We start from the raw sequence: 23581 nt of genomic DNA, 5'->3' as shown, positions 1-23581 counted from the left end.
AAATATTACTCTTATCAACATGGTTACTACTATTATCATTATATTTAATTACTATTAGTATACTGTAGCGGAAGCATATCGTCTAACTGTTATCTCGTTACTGAGCGTTAATGAAAACAAACCAAGCAAACGGAACAGAAGGTATAAATGGAGGGATGCATACTTTGCCTGCGGTCTAGGGGAGGAAAAGTTGTAAGGAACATCTGACGATCTAGCAATACGGTAGTTAACACCCGCATATTTCCAATGACCTTGCGACATTGGCGGCCTGCCAAGTTGGTGTGGCTTATTGTTAAGGCACTGCTTAAGGCGCGGTTGTCTCATTTCCATGTTTGTCCTGAAGGTTGCCAGTATCATTTGCACTTAGTAAATGCAGAGAGAGCTAATGACCTCGTTAAGTTATTTTTGGACACGTTTGTAATGTTTATTCTTGCTTTTCGTATTTTTTCGACCACGTCATTGCTTAGACGACACGATTTATAGAATAAAATGCGAATGAGGTGTGTGTGTGTACATTGTCACTTTGGAATGAAACCCCGAAACAAATAAGAGAAATAGGGCAAATGACAGTCCGTTTATAATCAGCTGGTTATGACTGGATAAGAACGTTACTTAGTGCCAAGCTAATCCAGTTTTCGCGCTAATAAAATTGTACAAGGTGCTTTTCTCTCTGTGCCTTTACCTTTGAGGTCAGACACTCGCTCTCCTGTTTAACGCAGTTTGATAATATCGATTTGGCAACCGGTTCTATGAAATGTTTGTATACAAATCACATTTTATCTGGCCCCCACACGCGCTATGTTTGTGCGTCTATCTAGTTCCATAGGGCCTCATTTATACTGTGGCTCGTATGAAGGCAAAGCAAGTTATTTTTGATGTACACGTAACGTGAACATCGTCAGCGCTTCGTATTAGCTCAGAGCGTTTTGCCCCGAAAAGATTTAACCACCCCCTGATGCGTGCCATGTTATACAACAGAACCTCATTATATATATAGAGGGAGAACAAACACGTCCTCGCCCTAAACCGTCTTACACAGCCGTACTTAATTGCATTATGTTTAATTTGGTGCTTCTGACAAGTCTTATGTACGTTGAGGTCCATTGCACACATTTCAAAACGTGTAGGTTAAATATAGCGTACTTTTTTCAACAAGTATTCGAATGTATCTACAAATATTTACATAGCTTTCTAAGACACTTAGGAGTAGTACAATCTATTCATTGCTGCATAGCGTACATTTCAATTTTTTATTACTAACTAATATATATATATATATATATATATATATATATTTAATAAATAAACCGCAACAAAACGAGATGTGATTAATAATTAAAGGAAATCTTTATATATACAATATATTTGCCAATACCCGAAGTGTTAAGGAGAACTCTTCCGGGTTTGTTGTTTAGTAAGTCGCCTTCTACTGTAGGCATCATAGACATTGGCTGACCACGATAACTTGTCAGTGCAGAAACTTGGTTCGGATCGCCTTTGTGGAAACGCAATTTTCTGATACGGCTTATCAAAACGACTGCCTAACCGATTGTAAAGCTAATATTCTCGCGACCGGCTATGTTAGTTGAAAATCATTATTCTGACGGAAGAAAATCGTTCGTACGTAGTAGAGAAATCGTTCGTTCTATTGAAAGAACGGGCTTCGATAAAGTGTGTTGTTGTACTTGTTACTTGCGGATTTTGTGCTTTTGGAATCATTTCCTATCGATCTCGAGATACTGTAGGCAGTACCGCTCCAGAACGCGGCTATATATCGCATACTGGACTATTCGATGTATTATTACCTATGGGGTTTAACAATAGTAATTGCTTTCGATAAAAATCTAAATCTCTTTTAATTTAAGATAGTTACCTCTGAATATGAAATTTTATCCAATACTAATCTGATTTGACTGAGGGGTAAATTTTTCTCTATAAAAAAAAATATAGTAAAATTTACCCTTTGTAAAAGCTGCGGCTTTGTGTAAGGCTTCTTTCCTAATCTTACACCATGCCACACTCCCTATATCTCCCCTATATATACGCCCACATCTCCTATTTAATTATATGAATATACTGGGAACCATAAATAATTCATTAATAATGAACGTAATTTTAATCCTAGAATGAACAAACGCCGCCATCAACGAAGATGGCCGTTTCAATCTTCTTGATCCAATTATTCAGTGAAACTTGCACATCTGTGCCGCAGATTCGGCAAGTTGAACTTTGCCACAATTTTGTCCTTCATTCTCCTGCCATCCAAGGCGCAATTTGGGAACAATCTGTTAAATTCGGAACTGCCAGAGATTGGCTGTGACGAGTAAAAATATGAGGACAATTTTTGCGTATAATGTTAAAATGAGAAGGAGGTTGTCTGGCTACACCCTGAAGACCGGAAAGCGTGAACCAGATGTTAACTTTTGCCCTCTCTAATCTCTCTAACATCGCCATCGAGTCGGAGAACTTTGGCTCGAAGAACTCTACGCCACATGTGATACGTATGACATCTTTGCATACGGAAAGTTTATATATACAGGATGGCAAATAATTTTTTGGACAGTTTGAAATAAGCCTCTTGGTAATAGAAAGGCTTTGTTTTACTTTTAGAGTAACAGGAAATAGGTAAGTTATCGCAATAAAAAAATTGCGACCACGTAATACATCTATGAGCAGACCATCCCTATACTATCGTTATAACTTCCATAACTAGTATATGTTTAAAATACGATAGCTTCAGCAATTAACACTGGAGGTCATTCAAAAGGATGCGCTGACTACTGTTAAACCAGCCGGTGGTATTATTGGAAATAATACGATTGTCCCTCCTGCACATTTAAATATGTCCTTGATCGCGTTAATTTAGGTATTTCTTATTTCTTTAATAGACGTAAAATTGAGCTCTACGCTATTGCCACGTCTATATCAACAACAAGAGGTATTCCAATGTATGTGAATATATATATATCGTGTTGACGATCTACGTGAACAGACCTAATGCGTATGCCTAGCTGGCCGTCTCCTCTTTGACTAGTTACATCATTTGTCTATCACTTGCTTGTCTCTGTTTTGGATCAGGTAAAAGGGCATCAGCGTGAGTTTTTTTCAACCGGATACTTTCACCACTTACACTTGTGTCAGAGCTCCTGTATGCCTTCTACCTTGATGCGTTACCGAATTACCTACGCAATTTTCCCTTGGAGTCTCGCCTTCTACCTGGCACCGCCTCCGTGCTTCCGTCTTGCAATGGACGTAGAGTGTGTTTTGTTGACAATTTTCAGAACCAGAGACGTTCTGTTGTAAAATATTTGCTATATACTATTAACGCAATGTGATTGAGGATGGAAATTAGGTTATATAGATCGTTTTCGCAATGTGGCAGTAGTCATATGTTTTGCTATTAAGCCTAGAAGTGCGTGATGTGGGTTGCTTGAGTTGAAAATCGGTCATAGACACGTTGGGAGGAAACAGCCGTCTGGAGCAATACTCAACTTACCTTATCTGCCAGATGTATATGGTAGAATATAGCATTAGCTAATTAGCTCCATTAGCTTAACGATTTTCGTCAAGAAGCACTTGAACACTTAAAATACGTACATATATAACGGCTAGACATGGGAAAATTGATGAGCCACATTCGTCTTTACGAAATGTGCTGAAACTGATATTATAAGACGGCTAAGGCAAGGCTTAGCTGGCGTCTAAGATTAAAATTAGTTTCAGCATGTGTTGCACCAACTAGCTTCGGTCAGTCTCCTTTAAAAAGCCTGAAAGCCTATTAGGCTTAAGATAATATCTCTTACATACACGATGCGCACTGTTAGTAAAGTGGATAATTTCGTCCAGCTCACAGTGAGAAGATCGTCATTATTTTGTACGTCTTCAACGTACCCGCAGCGACTACGCAACGAACTAATTAGAGTCCCCCACTTAATTTTTTTTCATTAAAGGATTTGAGTAGCACATTTTACGGACGATGGGACGTTACGAGAGCCTATTTTACGTAGGCCGCGCATGGGTCTAGACCCAGACGATTGAGCTTGTTCCACTCTTATACATCACTCCGAATTAATCTAAGTTTCTGCTAAGGAGTACCACGTACCGCGACAAGGGGAACTACTTTCAGCCTTATCAAAGCTCAAGACGATTTTATACGGAGTTTCTGCTTTGTAAAAAATATGGTATAAGATACGCAGAACTTCGCGTCCTTCGACAACAACGTAGACTGCCGGTTGGCTATTTTTATGATGACCAATCTGCCAGAAGTAGTGATGTGTCCCTCGTATCAAAATACGAAATGACGCTTGCAACCTACTGAAATGTTGGTGAACGTGGAGCATGGCTAGACGTGAGTCACGGTTCATCTTTGTCAGTGGTGGCCAACTTTATGACGCAGAATCTGGGACATGATAGCTCGCTAAAACAAACGGTGTCGCATTGAGTATAGATTGACTGCTAAAATCAGTTATCAAGTATGATGTACAGTAACTAAGTAAGAATGTAGTAAAAATACAAATAATCTATTATGGTGGCCATCAAGTGAAACTGATGATATGACCATTTGATACGAATCAATTGTCTGTACTTCGGATGAAGCGAAAATATATTAAGGCAGGATCTGTTCATCCTCGATCTGTAAAACTACGAATAATAACTTATACTCAATCCCTATCTTCATTAGTAACTTGTCCATCAGCCGATTGATATAACACTCAAAATAAATGAGTTTAATTAAAAATAATCTATCGATTTAAGTTTTGAACGAAATAAATAAACAGGTAGGTGAAGATTTTTCAAGCGAGGAACCGAATGATCAGGAAGCCCATTTGCCGGTTTGTTCTAATAATGAAAGATCATTTTTGCCCAACGCCAAAAATTCATATTGGGCGTTCCTTTTTGATACGCCGTCTATCGTTAACGGCAGTACCGACGCACCAATCGGATATGGCATATAGAAAGCTATATTCGACAACAATCACTTTCATCATTTTGCACCCCTCCATTCCTGGGAAAGACTCGCCTTCAGACACATCCGTGAATGATCGGAACCGCTTGTCATAAACAGTACTCTGTACGTATCGTACTAAGACGTTAGCTTTTCAAACGTTTAACTTTGCAAATAAGCTTTCCTATCTATATTATAATATAAGAACAAAGTCGCTAGGTCGAGTCATTTTCTAATGAATGTGAGACAATACCAATAGCCACGAGTAAACCGATCACCTGCCAGCGTGCTGCAAAGTTTTCCCGCCCAAAGAAGGTTATTTAGCTCAATGAGTGCGGCTTCAAGTCAATGATAGCCCAACAACAATAATGTAAGCTACGCGGGTTCTGGTGGTAAAGTTCTACCCGAATACTCTTATAATCTTTCGACTCAAATTGCATTTTTAGGCAGCGGACGACAAGGATTTCAGCCATCACCGTTAGGGCAAAGCCGCTGGCCCTTAAAATTTCATATTGAAAATGTAGACGAACTTCACCTCATCATAGATTCCCAAGAAAGATCGAAGTAAAAAGAGACAGGTGGAGGAAGCAAAGGACAGACCTTGAAAAGTGCCCGATTGGTCAACGATTTCGACATCGACCTCGTATGCGCAAACTAATCGTGCTAGACGAAGTTTCAGATGCTAACAGAGGTAAATTTTACTCGGAGTATAGTTACTTCGCTTGGGTAATCCGCATGGTGGATCTGTCAACAGTCGTTAGTTGTCGGCGATTGATTTGATCACTTAGTCTATGCATAAACAAATAGTTCAAAACGCGATCCTTGAGAACAAAGTCATCGGTAAAATCAGAGGTTTTTTTTTTGGAGAATCACATGTCGAATATAATTAGTAGTGCAGAGCTAGGGTAAAACAGGTAGGGATGATAACTTATCATAGATAGTATATGGTAATATGGCTTCTGTACTCTAACGGAAGAATAGTATCACTTATCACTTCACGATAATTTTAACACTAGTTCTTTTCTTCACTTGAGCAAGTCTTCTGAATTTTTTTTTCAGATATAGCATCAAGATTTTGTTTCCACTAGAAGTCTTACCGTGGCGAATCTTCTCCACTTCGCGAGACTTCTCTGAGGTCTCTCCAACAGCTTTATAAAATGGTATGCCAACCATATATACAGCTATTACTTCTTATGCCCTGTTTTTCCTGTTAATCATTTTGCCAACGCTAACATTTGAACTAGTATGGTTGCCAACTTGCCATTTATGGTTACCACATCAACGTGCCCTAAACTAACTAATGCCCACCAGTTACCCACGCCACCCCTCCTCTATGCTGATTAAATGAGTGTATTATATTCAAATGCAATATATATATACACACGAAAAGTAATCGCGATCTTTTGTTTATTGCCTCGTTTTTCTGATCTTTAGTTTGCAGCTAGCCAGGCAATTGTCACCGTTTTCTCCTCACTATAAAATGTCACTTTGAGTTTAACCTTGGAAAATAGGTAAATTTGTGGTGAAAATGGCGTTCGTGCCACTTGGTAGTTGTTTTGTATCGCGATCAAAACGATCGCGATCAAGGTTACCCCGACCATTCTAAACAGTACAACATGTACGACGAGGATTACCGACGAGGTCCAGACGGGGCATTGTCATCCTAGGCAGCGTACTTCATTAGGTCTTTGGAGTTTAACGACAACTATTAGATGATCACATATACCTTTATGTTTATTTTATATCTTTATCACATGTGTCTTTACCGTATGCATCGGCGAAAGATCTTCGTTTCTTTTTGCCCGGTATGCCCTTCTTTGGAGCTCAAATAAATGGTAAAATTTTGAGAGCAGCATAAAACAATAACAGTAGATGTATAATTCAAGAAAATAATTTTCCAGCAGCATACATAGTTCCGTTGAGTTGTTAGCGTCGTGAGCGTCAGCGCCGTTTGTCCATCAAATTGCTCTATGTACCTTAAGGGAATAGGATCAGGCAAAACGTCAAGCCGTTTAAACCAACAAATGCATCATCCATGAGTGTATAAAGAGGTGTACTGTTATCTCGTTGGCTCGCCCAACTTTCCGTTAGGGACGACAGACTCTAGCGTCTGTGAGAACTTCCATATGAATATTGACACTGGGACGAACAATGGATGAGACAGGTGAATCGCCTGCAGCTGACCCAATTCGACCCTGAGTTATTAGAAAACCCCCCAACACTGTTACCCCATAGCAAATATCCACCTCCAGCTCTCCTTAATAGCTTTCGCTAATTTTTAGTTACCTTCCCCACGTCTTAGCTCGAGGCCCTGGCTCCATCGATAGGCATATGAGTATAATGACAAACTATCACATAGAAGATTTACCATAATAAACGGTTAGTACCGCGGAGGGAAGGAAGGCCTCTCAGCGTGGAAGAAGCGGAGCGGACTGCCAGCGCAAGTGGGCAGAAAACGTTTCTGCTAAAACCAGTCCGCGCAAGTGGGCAGAAAACGTTTCTGCTAAAATCAAAGTTCGGCTTTTCGTGAATCAAGAAAGAAGGGGGGACAACCATTTCACAACCGATTTGGTGGATTTGCCAAAACGATTCACACGATTTCAGCGCACAAAATAGCTGGCACAATGTGAAAGAAGTTGAAAAACAAAAAGCTCGACGTTTAACGGCCCACAACTTTTCCTAACAGCTAAGTTCTTCAATGCTGCCTCTTCGAAATTGATAAATCGTCCGTTGAGTTGAAGTTGAGGAGTCCAAGATCATCACTTGCGCGATGGCTTTGTCGGCAGAGCGAAAGAACAGTGCTGGAACCAAATCAGCAGCAGAAACTATTTTCATAAGCTTTCGATGCATTTTGCCCAGAGGGTAATTTGTGCCCCATCGTGTCTTGACAGGAGGAGTGGTATTCTGGGCTAACAGCCTGTAGATGATAAGCTGTTGACGGCACTACGGTAAGCGAATGAGTGTCAGTTATATGAGCCTACCAAAGAATTCATTTAGTAATACGTTTTAAACGTAATCGTTAATGTTGAATAACGTTGAATAGCTAAGGCTTTGACTGAAAGGGACCAGAGGTCGCTACTACAGATTCAGTCAATGGAACAATAGGTTCTATGAACCATGTGCGACTAAATAGGGCTATTTGTTTTGATTTTTTCTGTTTGATTGTACTCCTGGCGTACTTTATGTATATCTCGTGATTTATTCATATCTTTAATATAGAACATACTATCGGTAGGGCATATAATTAGACCTCGCCTGAAAACGTCAGCACTCTGTGAAGACACAGCGTAAACTTCACATAGCATATTTTTGTGTGTTATTCCTTCACGCTTTAAATATATTTGTACATCTATGAAGCACGTATCATACATTGTACTTACCGGATCATTTTGTGCCTTAATAGTGAGGTAGCCCGGTCTGTGCGTAACGGCGATTTGCATCGCATTGCTGCTATCTGAAGAATGTTGATGCTGACTGTTAGCCATTGTAGCGCCCACGACCGTTGGATCCTGGCGAGCAAAAAAAAAAATAGAAAAAGGTCCTTTTTCGTTGTTTTATCTTATTTGTCAATCAAGAAACGAAAGAAGAATATGCACGGAAAGATTGTTTGAATTTAAATGTTCTGGATCAATACATAGACGAGTTTAGCCACGTTTCTATACTTTTAAGCTGTCACTGGATCTGGTGGACTTTAAAATGAAGTTACTTTTGAACTGCTTGGGTTACAACCGTGTTTTTTTTCTTTGATATGTGTTAGGTGTACTCTCCTTTATTATTTGCAAACTTGATATAGATAGCCATGTACCTACTATTCACGTTCCCATGTGTATTTTCTCTATCTATGTCTTCTCGAAGAGGGTCGATAGTAGGATATGCTTACCTACCATTTGCCTTTTCCCGGGCATAGGGGGCTTGGCAGTCACATGGGCCTGGATCGGGAGAAGAACTGCTAAAGTCAATAGAGCCTATTTCTTCGCTCGATCCAGGAGGTATTGGGGAATGGCAATGAAATTTGGTATTTGGTCACTAAATAAGCAAATAACATGTTTTTAATTGCTGTGCTAACAGTCCAGAAGTCGCTTCGGGAACTTGAGATATTGAACTGCGTTCATTGCCTCATTTTCGCCGAATATCTGATAGTAGCGGATGCCCCTGATCTGCATTGCAAGAGCATTGTTTAATACTTAGATAAGCTGGAATTAAGAACATTATTAGCAAACACCGACCGAAGATGTAGCTTTATTCTGTCCAAACTAGTCTAGGGGTAAAAGAAAGCTGGAAATAAAAGCAAACCGCGGTTTTGCCCATATAAAAGTCATCCTGGGATGCATTCGACGCAAGAAGGCATTCTCATTATATCCGTGTCTGCAAACGAAGCGGTCATAATTGAACCTCTTATCCAGCACTACTACACTGAGACACTGGTCATATATCACCTACATGTAGCCTAGGTCGAGTATCAATTAGGTTATCGTGGCAGAGTGCACTTGCTACCTTGACAAGGTCACTCATAAGTGCAGCTAAGTGCAAAACAGAGGCAAATTGACACCACACCACGAAAGCGATGGGACTAGCAATAGAGCCAGTATATCGTAAGCAATTTCAAAAAACCATTGTGATGATACAAACGGAGATAATTATAAGGAAGACGGACTAATGATCTGATAGCAGCAGTTACAGCTGGCACGAGAAAAAGAACACATGGACCTTATGGAAGCATTAAACAGTAGTCGTGGCGTAAAAAATTAATTCCTACTGAACTTTCGTTTTGATTTTAGAAATTCGGGCTCAGAATTAACGTCGCTTTTTGTCTGATTTTTACCTATCGACTGGCGTCGCTGCCTAAAATAAATCTCAGTTAATGGTGTCGTTCGTGCAGTAATTTAATACACGGTGCCACAAAGAATTCACCTTGCACCAGTTAATTCGACTACCTGGGTGCTGGATTTTTTTTCTGGAAGTGAAGAGTTCCTTAAAACTTGCATATTACAAGTTTCAACATCGAACGTAGTCCGCTAAGATGTCGCTCGTTCAAGTGTTGCAACTCAGATCGGCACCATTATTCATTACCTTAATACTAACGTAGCTAATGTAGATGCCGGGTACTTCACTTGATCCACGTGGAAGATATTTCCTTTCAAGAAGATTAAGTACCATGCCAGACAGGCGATTCCTAGTTAGGCAAATTCATACATAGTACATTAGTGAGCGAATTAATACTGATCCTTGCTCAGTATTTTCGACAGGTTTTCTTAGGTGTTGTCTTTAAATTTAGCCGGGAGTTCGAATTGAATATTGTTTCGTCTTTGCAAAGCAAATTTACCTATTGTAACCTATATCTCGAATTTAGCATAGGTCGGAACTTATTGGACAGTGTAGGGCATGTACTAAATATTAATTCAGTGTTCTCCTTCGATATTAATCCAATCGAAATCGCCCTTTACACACATCCTCATCGGTGAAGAAGCCTACAATAGTTTTCATGAGCTCACTTCGTATACCTCAAGCATATAAGATGCCTGGAGGTTTTCGCGGGCATTTTTAAAAATTTTACGTACTAATAGAATAATTACCACCTCACAGCCTGACAAGTAGTGCGTAAATGGTAGCTGAAGCTAATGGCCTCTAGCGTATTGGCCATTGAAAACGACCACAGACTACAATAATCATCTATACACCTAAGAGCTCGAAAGTAACAGCTGGGGCCGGGGTCACGCGAGGCACCCGCATAGGCATCATCGAGTCAATCTAGATATGCCAGATGCATATTCTGTGAATGCTTGTTCGGAAGAGTCTTTGCGAGCGATTCACAACAACCATACTATTTAAAACATTAACTGTAAACAGGACAGCTTTTGCTATACATTTTGGTATACGTAAGTAGCCGTCCAGTATATAGGTCGCAATGTGTGCTGTGCTAGGCCTATTACTAGCAGCAATATTGGTGTGGCTGACTGGGCGACAGGGTCAAACGTTGCGAAGGAGTTGATAAATAGCAACAATTATAACTATGGAAAGCTTTTGGTTTGAAAATCACTACGTAGGGAAAGTATGATTAGTTCCATTAGGAATGACGTTAGCATAGGGTACGTTCGCTCGCCGAATGATGGGATATAATCTACAGAAGAATATAACATAAAAACAGGTATGTGCCTATTATGTTTGTGTTTATTCATGCTTTATCAGTGAGCTATCATAATGGATAACGATGCTGTAAACACCACAAATATATATTCATTCGGTTAGTAAATAAGCCTGTTCTTAATTTTTCTAGATAATCTATTAAAAGAATAGGTTTGACTAGGGTTTGTTATTTTTTTAAATTCTGCTTTTGTCTTCCGCCTTCCATAGAAAGCGCGTGACCATAACATTCATTCCGGTGTATATTTCTGCCTAGATCCCCTTGACAAAACGGAATCCAGTCGATTCCAGACGTTCTAAAGGAAAACAATAGATTTTCTCTATCGACTCCATGTCCGCCTAGGCTTGAGATCAAGCACTCTGCAATACAACGAAAGTAGCAAATAACCAGCGCAGGAAGCCCCGTGTCGTGCACGAACGCCTCACTAACGTCTTTCTCTCGAAGTGTTCGAAATAGCGGCAAAATCTTAAAAAGTTTATTCTATTCCGTACTTAGGCAAGCGGAGTCAGCGCCAACGGCCGCCACAGCCTTTAACTTCAGCACTTGTGGCCAATAGTTGGCCTTTAACAGTAACACTGTTAAAGGCCAACCTACGAAGACAACTCGAATTTCTATTTCAACTCTGGGCAATAGCAGATTTGAAAAATTTTTGCCAGGGGAGAAAACCTACTGGGAGCATAGGCTGCCTATAACAATATATATGAGATAACTAGCTCTGTGTATATATATATGTATATACGCAGATTCTTTCAATTATGTAGTATGTTGATGAACCCATGCTTGGTCAAATGCGGAGTGTTACTAACTTAAACCTAAAATTATCGTTACCTGTTTTTTTTAAATTATCGTTGGCATCGCAAACCTAAATCCTAAATTTTCTTTGCAGTTCTCTACTGTTACTATGTTAGATAAGCAGTGACACCTTTTAGGACCTGCACAAAAGCAATCGTATGCCTGTCTTCAACTAGGCTCGAACGTGGACTCTACCATCTCATCGTTACTGAGACTGAGTTTATTTGTACGTAAACGCGTTGCTGTCACTAGACTGTTTCAAAATGAACTCGTTTAATATCGTAGTTAATCAAGAACATAGTATTTTTTGTTTTTTGATAATTTGCTCGAAACGTTTAGAATCAGCATCAACGACGAGCTAGACCTTTCCGGGATCGAAACATACTGTCCTGACTACTAACTCACAATAATTATATTTTTAGATTGGCCTTCTCGTTTACTCACGTTTAGTCACAACAAGGAGTGGCGTCGGTGGCAGTACTTAAGACCTGTTTATAACGCTACTTTCTTTATACAGGATTGATAGATTTGTGGCGAACAGAAGATCAATCAATGTATCTAATCACAAGTCTTTGAGGCCACTGAGATTGATTCAATCATATATCGAATTTTAATAAATGTAGACACAACAAAAAATATGTGTATGTATCTAATGCATGGACCATATTTGTTTGTTTGACCGACTCCTTGAGGTCGAATCGAACAGTCTTTTTGGTCAATCGCTAGAGAGTTTCATCCGAAATAGGGCTGTACGTAAGGTAGGACGGATTAGATGACTACTATTTGCCCATGGGATATTTGTTCTTTATACCATAGAGCGTAATACTAATTTGGGTAGATCAGTTGCTTTTTCAGCGATGTATGCCTATTATTGGGCGTTTTTCCCTAGAGTATTTCATACATATTTATAGAAAAAGGTTGTGCAGGCTATACCTTTGGTTGGATTTTTATTGAAAAAAATTTTCCAGTCACAAAATGCTAATCGAATATTTATTTAAAGGTCTACATGAAATAGATCGTTTCTGAAAGGTCTCAACGAGATGACTCAAGCTCCAGTTTTTAGGTCCTTCGAAGACCAAAATTTATTATGGTAAGAGTTTTTTGTTTGACGCCAATCGATCGGTCTTGACAAGCTGGGTAATAATAGTGGTGACTAACAATGACGATTTATTTATATTTATTTATTGAACAATTTTTTAAAAATATCCTTTAGACATTTTTTTAGATAAAGGCATCATCGATAGCATTTCTTTTCACGCAAAGCATCACATTATGAATGCCAATTGTCTGTACCAGTCGATAGATTTGGCGAGCCAAGGAAGCATGCATGCTCCTTTAGCTGAAATGGCTATGGGCGTGAAAAGGATGGTAGCTTATTCGCTTAAATGACTCTGAGCTAAAAAGAGAAAAAAAAGTAGAAACGAAAAAAAAAATAGAACTTTATTGTAGTAATTTTTTGGAGGTAGATCTCAGTTTACGCACCGAAAATGACGTTTGAAAAATGGAAAAATTAAGATAGTGTTCTATGCAATCGACGATCTCTGTTAAAGACGACTCGATGCATTGAATCAGAATATCTGTACTGAAAATTATCCCCTTGTCGGCTTTGTCAGTTCATCCAATAAGAATGGAGTAAAAATTCGTTCTGAGTCGTCATTTGAGTTAATTTTTAATAAATGTCAGTAAGAAAGTTGAAACGGCAAATGTAAGATTGATCTTCATAAAAACATAGTTGAGAGAATGAATTTATATGTTGCTATTTATTGACAAATAAAAAAATTAGAAAAAATAAAACCGTAGACCTAGGAGTGAATCATCATGAAATGTTTATGATATATACTTTTAGTCCAGTATTATAAACCAAGAAAAAAGGTGACGTCCAGAGAATTTAAAAACAATATCATTTTTATAGCTTTCATTTAGAAAAATGTGCAACTATTCATTAACAAAAAAAGAACAAACATCCTTAGGCTTTGGTGAAATCTTAATAACGAAATCAATCGGTTAATTGACCCTGTGGATAGTTCAGTTTCCCGCAGAGATCGGAAACAGAATCAACTAGTGCGCGCTAAAAAAAAAAACATTGAAAATACACTGCAAAAGAAAACATATCACGAAAATAGCAAAGCTAGAGCTCGCTAAGCCTTCTCACAAAGTAACGAAATAATTGCAGATGGTTACGTGAAACAAGCTAAATACAACAAATCGGATCGTTCGTATATATAACATGGGTACTTGTGAATGGGGTTAGGCTTATTTGAAAATTAGCAGCAAGTAGCAGAAGATACAAGAGGAAATTTTTCAGCCGTAAGGAGATTTTTCCCCTGTTAATACATAGGAAAAATATAGCAAAAAAAAAAAACACATCTTTGCTCATAGCTTCTTCCTTGTGATTCTCGCCTGCTAACGATCGAACCTTACAAACCGTCGCAAACTTCTTTCTTTGTCTTACAAAGGAACTTCAACAATTCGATCCGGGAAATTCGGAAAGGGAGTGGCGATGTCGGATCAAGGAGGAATGAACTCGAAATACTGACTTTTTGATGATATTGAAAAGCGGCGGAAATATTCTAGGGAATTTGCTCTGCAGATTGACAGGAATCCACAGCGAAGAAATATGAAAACTACTGCAATGCTTATCTGTTTTAAACACTGACTCAGACACTGACTCAAGGCGATACTTGTTAAACTCGGATATGTCGATCGAAGGCATAGGCTCATTGGGGAGGAAATGCCATTCTAACAGCTCACTTTGGGATATCTGTATTCTAAGTTATTGCCTTCAGAGTACACAGGACGTCTGAGCCACGAGAAGAACCATCCAAAGTGCTGCCCCTGGCGCTAGAACTTTCACACCATGATGACGAGAACCGAGTAACAGACCACTGTAACAAAATTGACCAACACCTAATGCTAAAACCGGCTGACGATATACCAACGAGCACTCGTCATAACAATCAAGCTAGTTTTACTTCACCTCGTACATTGAATCAGATTAGCTTAATTTAGCCTGGCAGGAACGAGCGTTTCACAGCCGCTTTGTACAGCAGCAGATGTGCATTCATGCATAGATTGATTTATTTTTTGTTCCTCTGCAACATGGCCACGCCCTTCCGGCGCGATATTTTCATCAGACAGTTGACATTCCCGAGTTGCGTCCAAAAGTCAACCCCTTCCTAGACGCTTCGATGGTCTCTCCGTGCTTGTTCCACCGGTTAGTCCTTAGAACAACTGCTTAGACGTCCTGACACTTCGAAGTAAACCTTGTTGTGATAGTGATCCGGCTGATCCGAATAAGGCTGATGCTTACCTTCACGCAATGGGTTGACAAATCGGTTATCAACGGAGTATAAAAGATGCACTTGACGATCTACTTCTGCGAATTTTTACACTTTACGTGCAGACGCGCCCACGCTCAAATCCTTCTGCGCGAAAAATAGTACACCGTTAGCAGTCAAACAGCGTTCTCTGCGCTTGGATGACTCTGACAAAACACCAAGGCCTCGGTTGGCTGCGAAAATACGGTTTAATTTCCTCTGGAACAATAAAGAATGTCTTGCCTGAGTAGAAAAAACGTCAATTTTTAAACCATCTCGCAGATATCTATTGAGGGTTTGTCAGTTCATGCGCCGCGAGGTCGGCATCGTTTGAGAGGTTCGTGATGATCGACTCTTCCAGTCGTTCGAGCTGTGCTCCGTGAAGTGGATCCGGATTGTATTGATAAAATGCGCGGCTAACACAGGGGCTTTGGATGTTCTTAACAATAGGCACCAGACTTCTTCAGCATATGGTCTCACACCACCAAGACTACACTAGTATAAAAAGTTGCCCACGTTGCGGAGAAAAAGGCTGATCCCGCCCGTTGTTGCATGTTACCCGAGCACACATCCAATTCAGAAGACAAAGCCGCTTGGCACTCATGAAATCCTAAGTATCTCGCAAATCCAACTGCCTTGTGGCAACAACAAAATTCATTTAGTAAGCCAGCTTTCTCTAAAGGAAAATTTTCGTATAGTATTTGCTATAAGCTTTTCTACGTCTTCCTTGTACCGATCCTGAAATTAAACCAACGTGCATACATCCTTGCAAATATAGACGCGCCTACTCCCATGAGGGGGTCCGATGGGCATTTTCATTACTTCGCAAACGCCACCCTTACACTCTCAAGATTTTGTTTAAGCGTCTCGTCGAAGGCCAGTAGAATCAACTCAATTTCCCAGTCGTTGGAGCAACTTTTTTCGTAATTTTAATCATATTGCCAGCCATCCCCTATTGACGGCTTCGAAACGAAGTAGATTGACTTAGCCTTGTCGTTGGCTTACAGAGAGGAGTGCCTTACGGACATTTGCTTTAACCTTATATAACTGCAGACGCACTTTTATTTGTAGCTCAGTTTATTTCAGTTTTTTTTATTCCAGTTTACATCAGTTCCTCCGTTAAAACATATAAGATAGGATATATATATATATATAATACTGTAAATTTCGCTACATACTTGATGTTGCGCCGGCGGATGAACACAAACATTGTTTTTGCAATAGATGACATCCCCGTCAAGGGCGTAGGCAATCTTTCGGAGGTGGTCTGGCGAACGCGCCGTGTAGGAAGGCGCACTTTGCCTTCGGCGAGGCCTTTTGCTGTTCTGACATCCGTCGCTCAGGCCATCACCGTCAAAGTTAGAGCCGTCTCGTAGCCGACCCGGCAACCGCAAAATATCTGACGCTCTCCGCACCAGCTGGTGCAATGCCATACTTCGCCAGCGTGTTACCTGAAAGTATATACGACATTAAGAGTGGAATAATAAAACAAATGATAGCTAGTATAGGACTGCGTCCTCGCCCTTGGATCCAGTTCCGTAGATTATATATATATATATATTTTTTTTTTTTCCTCTAGCTATACGAATATGTATGAATAGCCATAATAGATGGATTTCTGCTGAAAAAAAAATGTATAAACTGATGGTTTTTTTTTGTCAAATAAAAAAAGAAAACGAGCCAGGGTAACAAAATTGACCCTTTTAAACTGCGTTTTCCCATTTCACCGTAAGATGATTCGTGCTTCAAAAATATGTACTATCCGTCCAATCGATTCAAATCTAACTTTCATCACGGCTTTCATCATTTCAGACTGCAATTTAGGAGAACAGACCTCCATCTAGCCAATCCGGATTTCCGTGCCATTGCTTTATTAGCTTATGTGTGATTTATTACCAATAAATGTGAAGCAAAACATCAACTAACCTGTAACTGTTTTACATTGATGCCGGCAGTTACATAGCTCTGTAGCCCAGGACGAATCAGACGTTACCTTTATACAAACACAATTATGCTGATGTTAATAGATTGAAGGCAGATTATGATTGATGTTCACTTGGAGGCCAAATCAAATAGTTTTCTAACAACGATGAACGACACAACGCACGGACGATAGCACACACGGAGTCCACATAGACAAAGCTATGCGCTTCAACGTGCACGTTCTGGAAAGCGTACGTACGCATTTACGAACGACTTCTAGAACGGCTCGAACAGTTATAGTAGCATCCCTTAAAGACGGGGCAGGTCGCTCGACGGTTACTGAACCAAGCAACCGTCAGACAATATAGGGCATGCTCTGGTTCATTAACCTAACTGCTATTCCGATGATGCATAAGTTCCCGCTTATGTTATTATGAAGTTATTCTATTATCACAAATATCATCACAGTAATTAATCAATAATAGCAATGCTTACGTTTCGTTTTTACAGAGGAAACACTAGTCTCTATTGTAACTTCCTAATAGACCCATATCTCGTTTAGGTTTTTTTTTAAGTGAATAAGTATGCTTGACGATGTCCCTATTAAAAGCTACGATTAATAAATATATAATTAGTTTTATAACTGAGAACGTCTGGTTCTTATCAAGTTTAGGTTATAAGGAACTGGCCAATAGACCCGAAAGCGGGGCATACACTTAGGGGTCCACGTTTACGAGGTGAAATAGATAACGAATAGAAATAGCTTAAGCTTTATTGACATCACTTCGAGGCTATAAAGAAGTGAGCCGCTTTTTGTATAACGATCTTCAGCGTTCGGTCGCGGTACACGCAGCGCCATGAGACATTTCGATATTTTAAGACAGTTCTTTTAAGCGTATACGATGAATAAGATTAACCAGGACAAATGCCAAGAACGTCAATTTGTAGTAAATAGATGTAAAAATGAAGCACGTCCAATGATTGTCTTCTCTGTCAACAACAGCAGAAATAAAACTGAAGAACATTGGCCGGTACGTGTGTTAAAAAGTTCTATACGATTACATATATATATTTTCATGTAATCATAATGGTTGCTTTGTGATGTTAATAGTTCCAACAAACAGATATACTCTATACACAATCTGTGTAAATAAAAATGTTATTATGAGTACTACGAGGATGACTTAACGCAGTACTCCCTTCACATGTATTTTCCTTACAACGACGTTCGGAGGTCAGTGGAAAAACAACAGAAATTAAGAGAAATACGTACGATTTCGATTTTCAATTCAGCCCAACGTTGTCCTATGAAACAGATAGCGAGACCTATCACAGCTGACTTTCTCCCCCCCCCTCTCTCTCTCTCTCTCTCTCTCTAGGATTCTACTTTCACCACATAAATAGGTCAACTCCTATTGAAATTCAGATCGTCTTGTGGCATCCGATTTATACATCAACAACCGGTTCGTTACGTTGACGATGCGTGAAAATGTAGCATTGGGCTATTTTGCTGACCTACTTTGCCAGGCCATTCGCTAGGGCTGACCAGAGCGGCATTTGCAGGAGGTGGCAGTCACGCTTATGAAGCGGTGATGACTGCAACAGCATTCAACATGGTTCGATGCCGCTGGCCGTTTTCTCTAGTGACGAAGTAACGAGCACACCAGCTTAAAACAAACTGCGTTTTTTCTTTGTCAGACGCACACACATGTACAGGCCAACCGTGTCTAGTGAAACAATCGGTGGTAGCAGTTCGATCCGCTGACATGTTCTGGAGACAAATGGTGGTACATTGCCATAAGTATCGGTGATTTCAATTAATGGTTTTTTGGTTTCAAGTGAACAATAAAACTAAAAGTTTAGAGAGAACCCAGAAGAGTATTCGATGTAATCATTTTTACAACAATGTAGTAGTCGCAATTTCGTATAAATCCACAATGCACATAGAAGAAGATTAGCCTTAGGTATCAGAATAATGGTCCGTCAATACAAGGACCCTTTCATTCCTTGTTGATGCATGTGCATAGAACAAATTTGTCAACTCTGACGCCCAAGTACTATCTTGGGTGTAAAACCCTCAGCCAGAGTCAGAACCCCTGCTCAATGCATTACCCGCCTGGAATTGGTTGGTAAAAAAAAGGGCTATGGAAAGATCCTGGATCGTTTAGAAAGACCACAAAAAACACACACACTCTCTCTCTTTAGCGATTGGCGTAGCAGAATTAGCGGGGCACTCACCTGCCTTAAGAGATCGTTACAAGCACTCATATATAAATACACGTATGTCCGCTTGATGTGGCTTCTGGCGTATGAAGTCAATACTGGATACTGACCGTTCGTTAAGTGTTTGTTAGTCATACAAATAAACTAGCCGTCACGACGCATGTAGAATGAAGGAATTTATTAACTCGCATGTTTCAGTCTCAGCTCGACCTATATCTAGAAGTTTGTTCGATTCCCCCTCCTGACGACTTTCATGTCGTGTAGTTTTTAGCTTTAGTGTCGTGTAGAGGAAGAGCGGATTTGTTCTCATTGTCATCTGCCTGTAAGCACCTGTACCTGCAATACGTCTTTCGGCTGAGGCCACTAGGGTAGGAAAGAAATAAGTTAGACACCACAATAGAATTATATATATTGCATATTCAATGCACAACACGACACGATAATAGGCCATCGCGCAAAGGGCTTGCGGTGATCCTAATCGAAAAGTAGTCGAATGGCCACAGAAGGCTATCACTTCGTTCAGACGTACTTCGTAAATCGTTGTCAATTAGATGTCTCTTATTAGCAGTTTACGAAAAGAAATGCAGAAACCTGTAAAATATTTAAATAAATAAAATAAATAAATAGTAAGAATCGAAAACAGATTGCAGATTAAGAAAAAAAGCTTATAGCTACAAACTGATTACGACACTGTCTAAGTCTTTTGCGCTTTAATAGAATGCAGACGCTAGTTCACTCTTTATACAGAATTACCAATTCACTTAGTTCTTTTTTTTTCTTTTTTTTAACGACCCTAAACTAACGGGTATCCGCGGCGCATCTACTATATGAATTACTAACTTTCGGTAAACGTACAATTCAATTAACGACGTAATAAAATGGACTAGTTAAGCCAGAATTTAAAAAAATTCTAGTCAGCATGTCACCGTAGGCACGGCGAACTCCGGCGAAGTTATCGTCCGCCGGCAGTTCTTATGCGTCAACATATGTTGCTTCCATAGTGTCTAACCTCTTCATTACGAGTACCGGATACCCATATAAAGAGATATCTAAGTTATCCTTCTATGCGTATGTGCATAGTTATATCATAACATAAGTAAGGTATAATAGACAAGATGACTTGCTTGATTACTATTTCTACTGCGAGGCGACTTTTCGTCATCGCTACCAACGAAGACAGACATCGGCAGGTTGTAGTTTCAGCATTACTAATCCTACAGAAGTTTCTGCTAATGTTTCAGTGCTGCAAATTCGTTTCCAGTCATGCAAGTGATTGGGAGAAAGCGATACATATGGATACCTGCAGGTTGACTGGCGTAACTGACCGAGGGACACTGAACAGTTGAAAATGAGTTTGATTCAAATATCGCTCATCTAGGTTCGAACCTGAGGAATCTATCTACAGCGAAGCCTGGAAACTCTAAGGCCGTTTCGAATGTCTGTAGCCCTTGCGCCTCGATACTTTCCGCTGTTCATTGCGCCAACCGCCATTGTAAGTGTCCCTTGCATGGTTTTGCTTTCTGAGCAGCTAGCAACAAGAGTACGGGACATTCGCAATAAATCAAGTTTTTATGTTTTATGTCTAACGCCATTGCCTCAGTTGGACATTGCTTCTTTCAACACAAGGCTAAGTGTGTCAAGGCCCGAAATATGCCGCCATCATCCAGGAACTGTTGTGCGAAACTACGATAGGTGGATGCAAACGCAGAGTTCGGTTATGTGGATTATCGACACCTGGTACACCCAAATCTGCGTAACATATAGGCGAAGCCAATCTTAATAGTTAGTACAATAATAATGATAATCAACTGATATCAGTCGTACTAATTTTGAAAAATTGAGACATGCTCCTTTGGACAGTTATCAAGCGTGGGAGCAGCGACGTGATCAGCGGGCCGATATTGATATCAGTTCTCGAGGAAGTTGCGAGAATGATTAAGTGTGCTCGTACATCTGTATAATCGTCGCTCAAAAGGAGAGGGTAATTATCTGCCCGTTTGTGTCGACAGGAAGAACTGGGACCTTTTGGAATTCTTTAAGCAGCAAGCCCGAACCAAAGCAGTGGTAAAGACGCATGCGTAGGACGTGCAGAAGCGTAACGCTGTCGCCATCTGGTGGCTGCAAGAATTAAAAAGCCGGGGGCTCGTCACTATTTGTGATCTACGATGGATGGCAGATGATAATCATAGAATTGCTCGCAGTGAACTAATAAAAATCATCTCGCTTTAGTGGCACAAACTACCATAAGAAATTTATAGACGCTAACTAGTGTTTCTGCTATTGGTAATGAACACAAATGCGTCATAACGTATGCCAGGTAAATATTTATGGCACATAAGTGAACGAAAATGTCTGGCGTGATAATGGCAAAATGCGAATCAAAAAAATTTTTATACAGTTCATTATTAGAAGAAAAACTAGAATAAGTTACTTAAAACTGCTGCCTGGTGGGGCTATCCAGCTGCCGTTCAATTATCTACTCCGTTCGGTGACTGTCGAAAACGAATTTGCAGTGTTAAGTCGGCAATTAGATATCTGATAAACAAAGGCAAACGCTCTATCAACGCTCAAGTATGACAGGGTAAGTCTGCGCGAAAGGCAGACGTCCAGATAACGCCGGTGCCTGTACCATAATTCTACAATCCCTTCCGTCACTATTATTCGTGTCTTGGCAATGACGTTGAGAACATCTGTAGCAAATTGACGGTGCTAAAATGGTAGACGCGGTGGATGATCATATCGTCATGAAAGCGTCCGGCTAGTAAAGACGAGGGGGCAGACGCCTGATGTTTTGCTGTACGTGACGCGCGCGTCGACCTGAAAGGCCACTGACCCGTCACGAAGTACCAGTGTTCTCCTAAGCGTCATTCAGCTCAGCGTTACTTGCTTGCTTTCCGCTTCGGTCACCAGTTCAGCTATTATACGGCGACATTTGATGACACGAAGAGTTTTTAACCGCGTGATTCTGACCTAGTGCTGAATGGTACACATTCATACTTAGCATAAGTAGATTGTATTCTCGTAGTACTCCTCCATCTGCATCTGTGAGACGCGAAGGCAGCGTGGGTGTAACTAGGTTATTCAGCTGTTCTTGTCGTTTGCCGTCACGTCAAGCAGCGACGCAGGAAATACCAGGAGCGGATTACCTGATCGGTGTTACTTCACTGAATGTAATCGCTGAGCTCATAAGAAAATAAGGCTTGACTTTGCGATAGTTAAGTTAGGGGCTTGTCGTCGCCGTCGTCGTCGGGAGTTGCGGTGCTTAAAGACAGAATAGCTTTTTTCTTTTGCCCTGAACGATACAACTGCACAGGTGGTCTTCTATAAATATGCGTTGCATTAATGGGATACGATAGATTCGCACCCGGATGGGGTTCAACAGGTGACGAAGCAGGTTTTGTTTTTCATGATGGATTAGAATAAAACCAGGCCACGCTTACTAAAGTACAATGGAATTAATGCAAGATGATCCTTTCAGATTGAATCTTTGACATTAACGGAATAAGAGTCCCTGACGTTTGTTGGTTTGACTCTTGCGTCCATTCGGTTGCGAGCTATCGCAAATGCTTATAATTTCAAGCACCGGGTATATATATATATATATATATATATATATATATATGACCTTTTTTCTTAAGACGGCGTGTTTTGCCGTGACATCCAGGGCACATACGTATACAGTGTTCAAGCAATACGGTATATATATATATAATCAATTCTTATTATTGGGTTTCTCGACCCTCTTCTGGGTAAGGATAAAATACGGGCTGCCGGATGTTAGTTGTTGAACGTATATACTCCATCACCGATTGCGTCATGTTTGCGTGCGTTACACAACCATGAGGCGGCCTTGAGGTGATTACTATCCTAGTTGTTTCACCATTCAGCGAATATGCATAGGGTTATAGAAGCATGCTTCGGTATTGTAGCTAAAGTTATTGATGTTAAAGAATCAACAATTCCTAAGCCCGTTTAAAGTATTTTATTCATGGGCAATTTAGCCTCGACGAGCACCAGGGGCCGTATTGCGTATACACTAGCGTCTAACGGCCAAACTCTAGTGTCCATGACGTGGAGGGATCGAGAGATCGAAACGGTATTAGACACAAGGCACACGCAAGACGCCGAAAAGACCATCAGTAAATCTGCCTTTTGTCACCGGGTGTAGAGATTTATTAGCTGGTTTTAAAATCGGTACTCAATGTTTGCGTACTTTTTGACGATCACCTGCTGCAGTAT

At 40.2% G+C, this 23581-nt stretch overlaps 1 protein-coding gene across 4 annotated transcripts in view; it reads right to left on the bottom strand.

Annotated features, from left to right (window-relative positions):
• The window catches only part of TBC1D16 (TBC1 domain family member 16), a 79130-nt gene that overhangs the window by 40363 nt on the left and 15186 nt on the right, over positions 1-23581 (bottom strand). For 3 of the 4 annotated variants that reach the window (XM_022842978.2, XM_022842980.2, XM_022842979.2), the window contains 3 exons: positions 17123-17189; positions 16375-16647; positions 8326-8454 (listed from right to left, as the gene is read on the bottom strand). In XM_022842978.2, the coding sequence (XP_022698713.1) occupies positions 8326-8454; positions 16375-16629 (384 nt within the window). In that variant the 5' untranslated portion in view covers positions 16630-16647; positions 17123-17189. Of the gene's footprint in view, positions 1-8325; positions 8455-16374; positions 16648-17122; positions 17190-17614; positions 17689-23581 lie in introns of those variants that run through there. The other variant, XM_022842981.2, reaches the window with a different exon arrangement.

Source organism: Varroa jacobsoni, unplaced genomic scaffold, assembly GCF_002532875.2.
Source record: "Varroa jacobsoni isolate VJ856 unplaced genomic scaffold, vjacob_1.0 scaffold_1030, whole genome shotgun sequence".
NCBI classification, from domain to species: Eukaryota; Metazoa; Arthropoda; class Arachnida; order Mesostigmata; family Varroidae; genus Varroa; species Varroa jacobsoni.
This window is presented reverse-complemented; position numbering and strand designations above follow the sequence as displayed.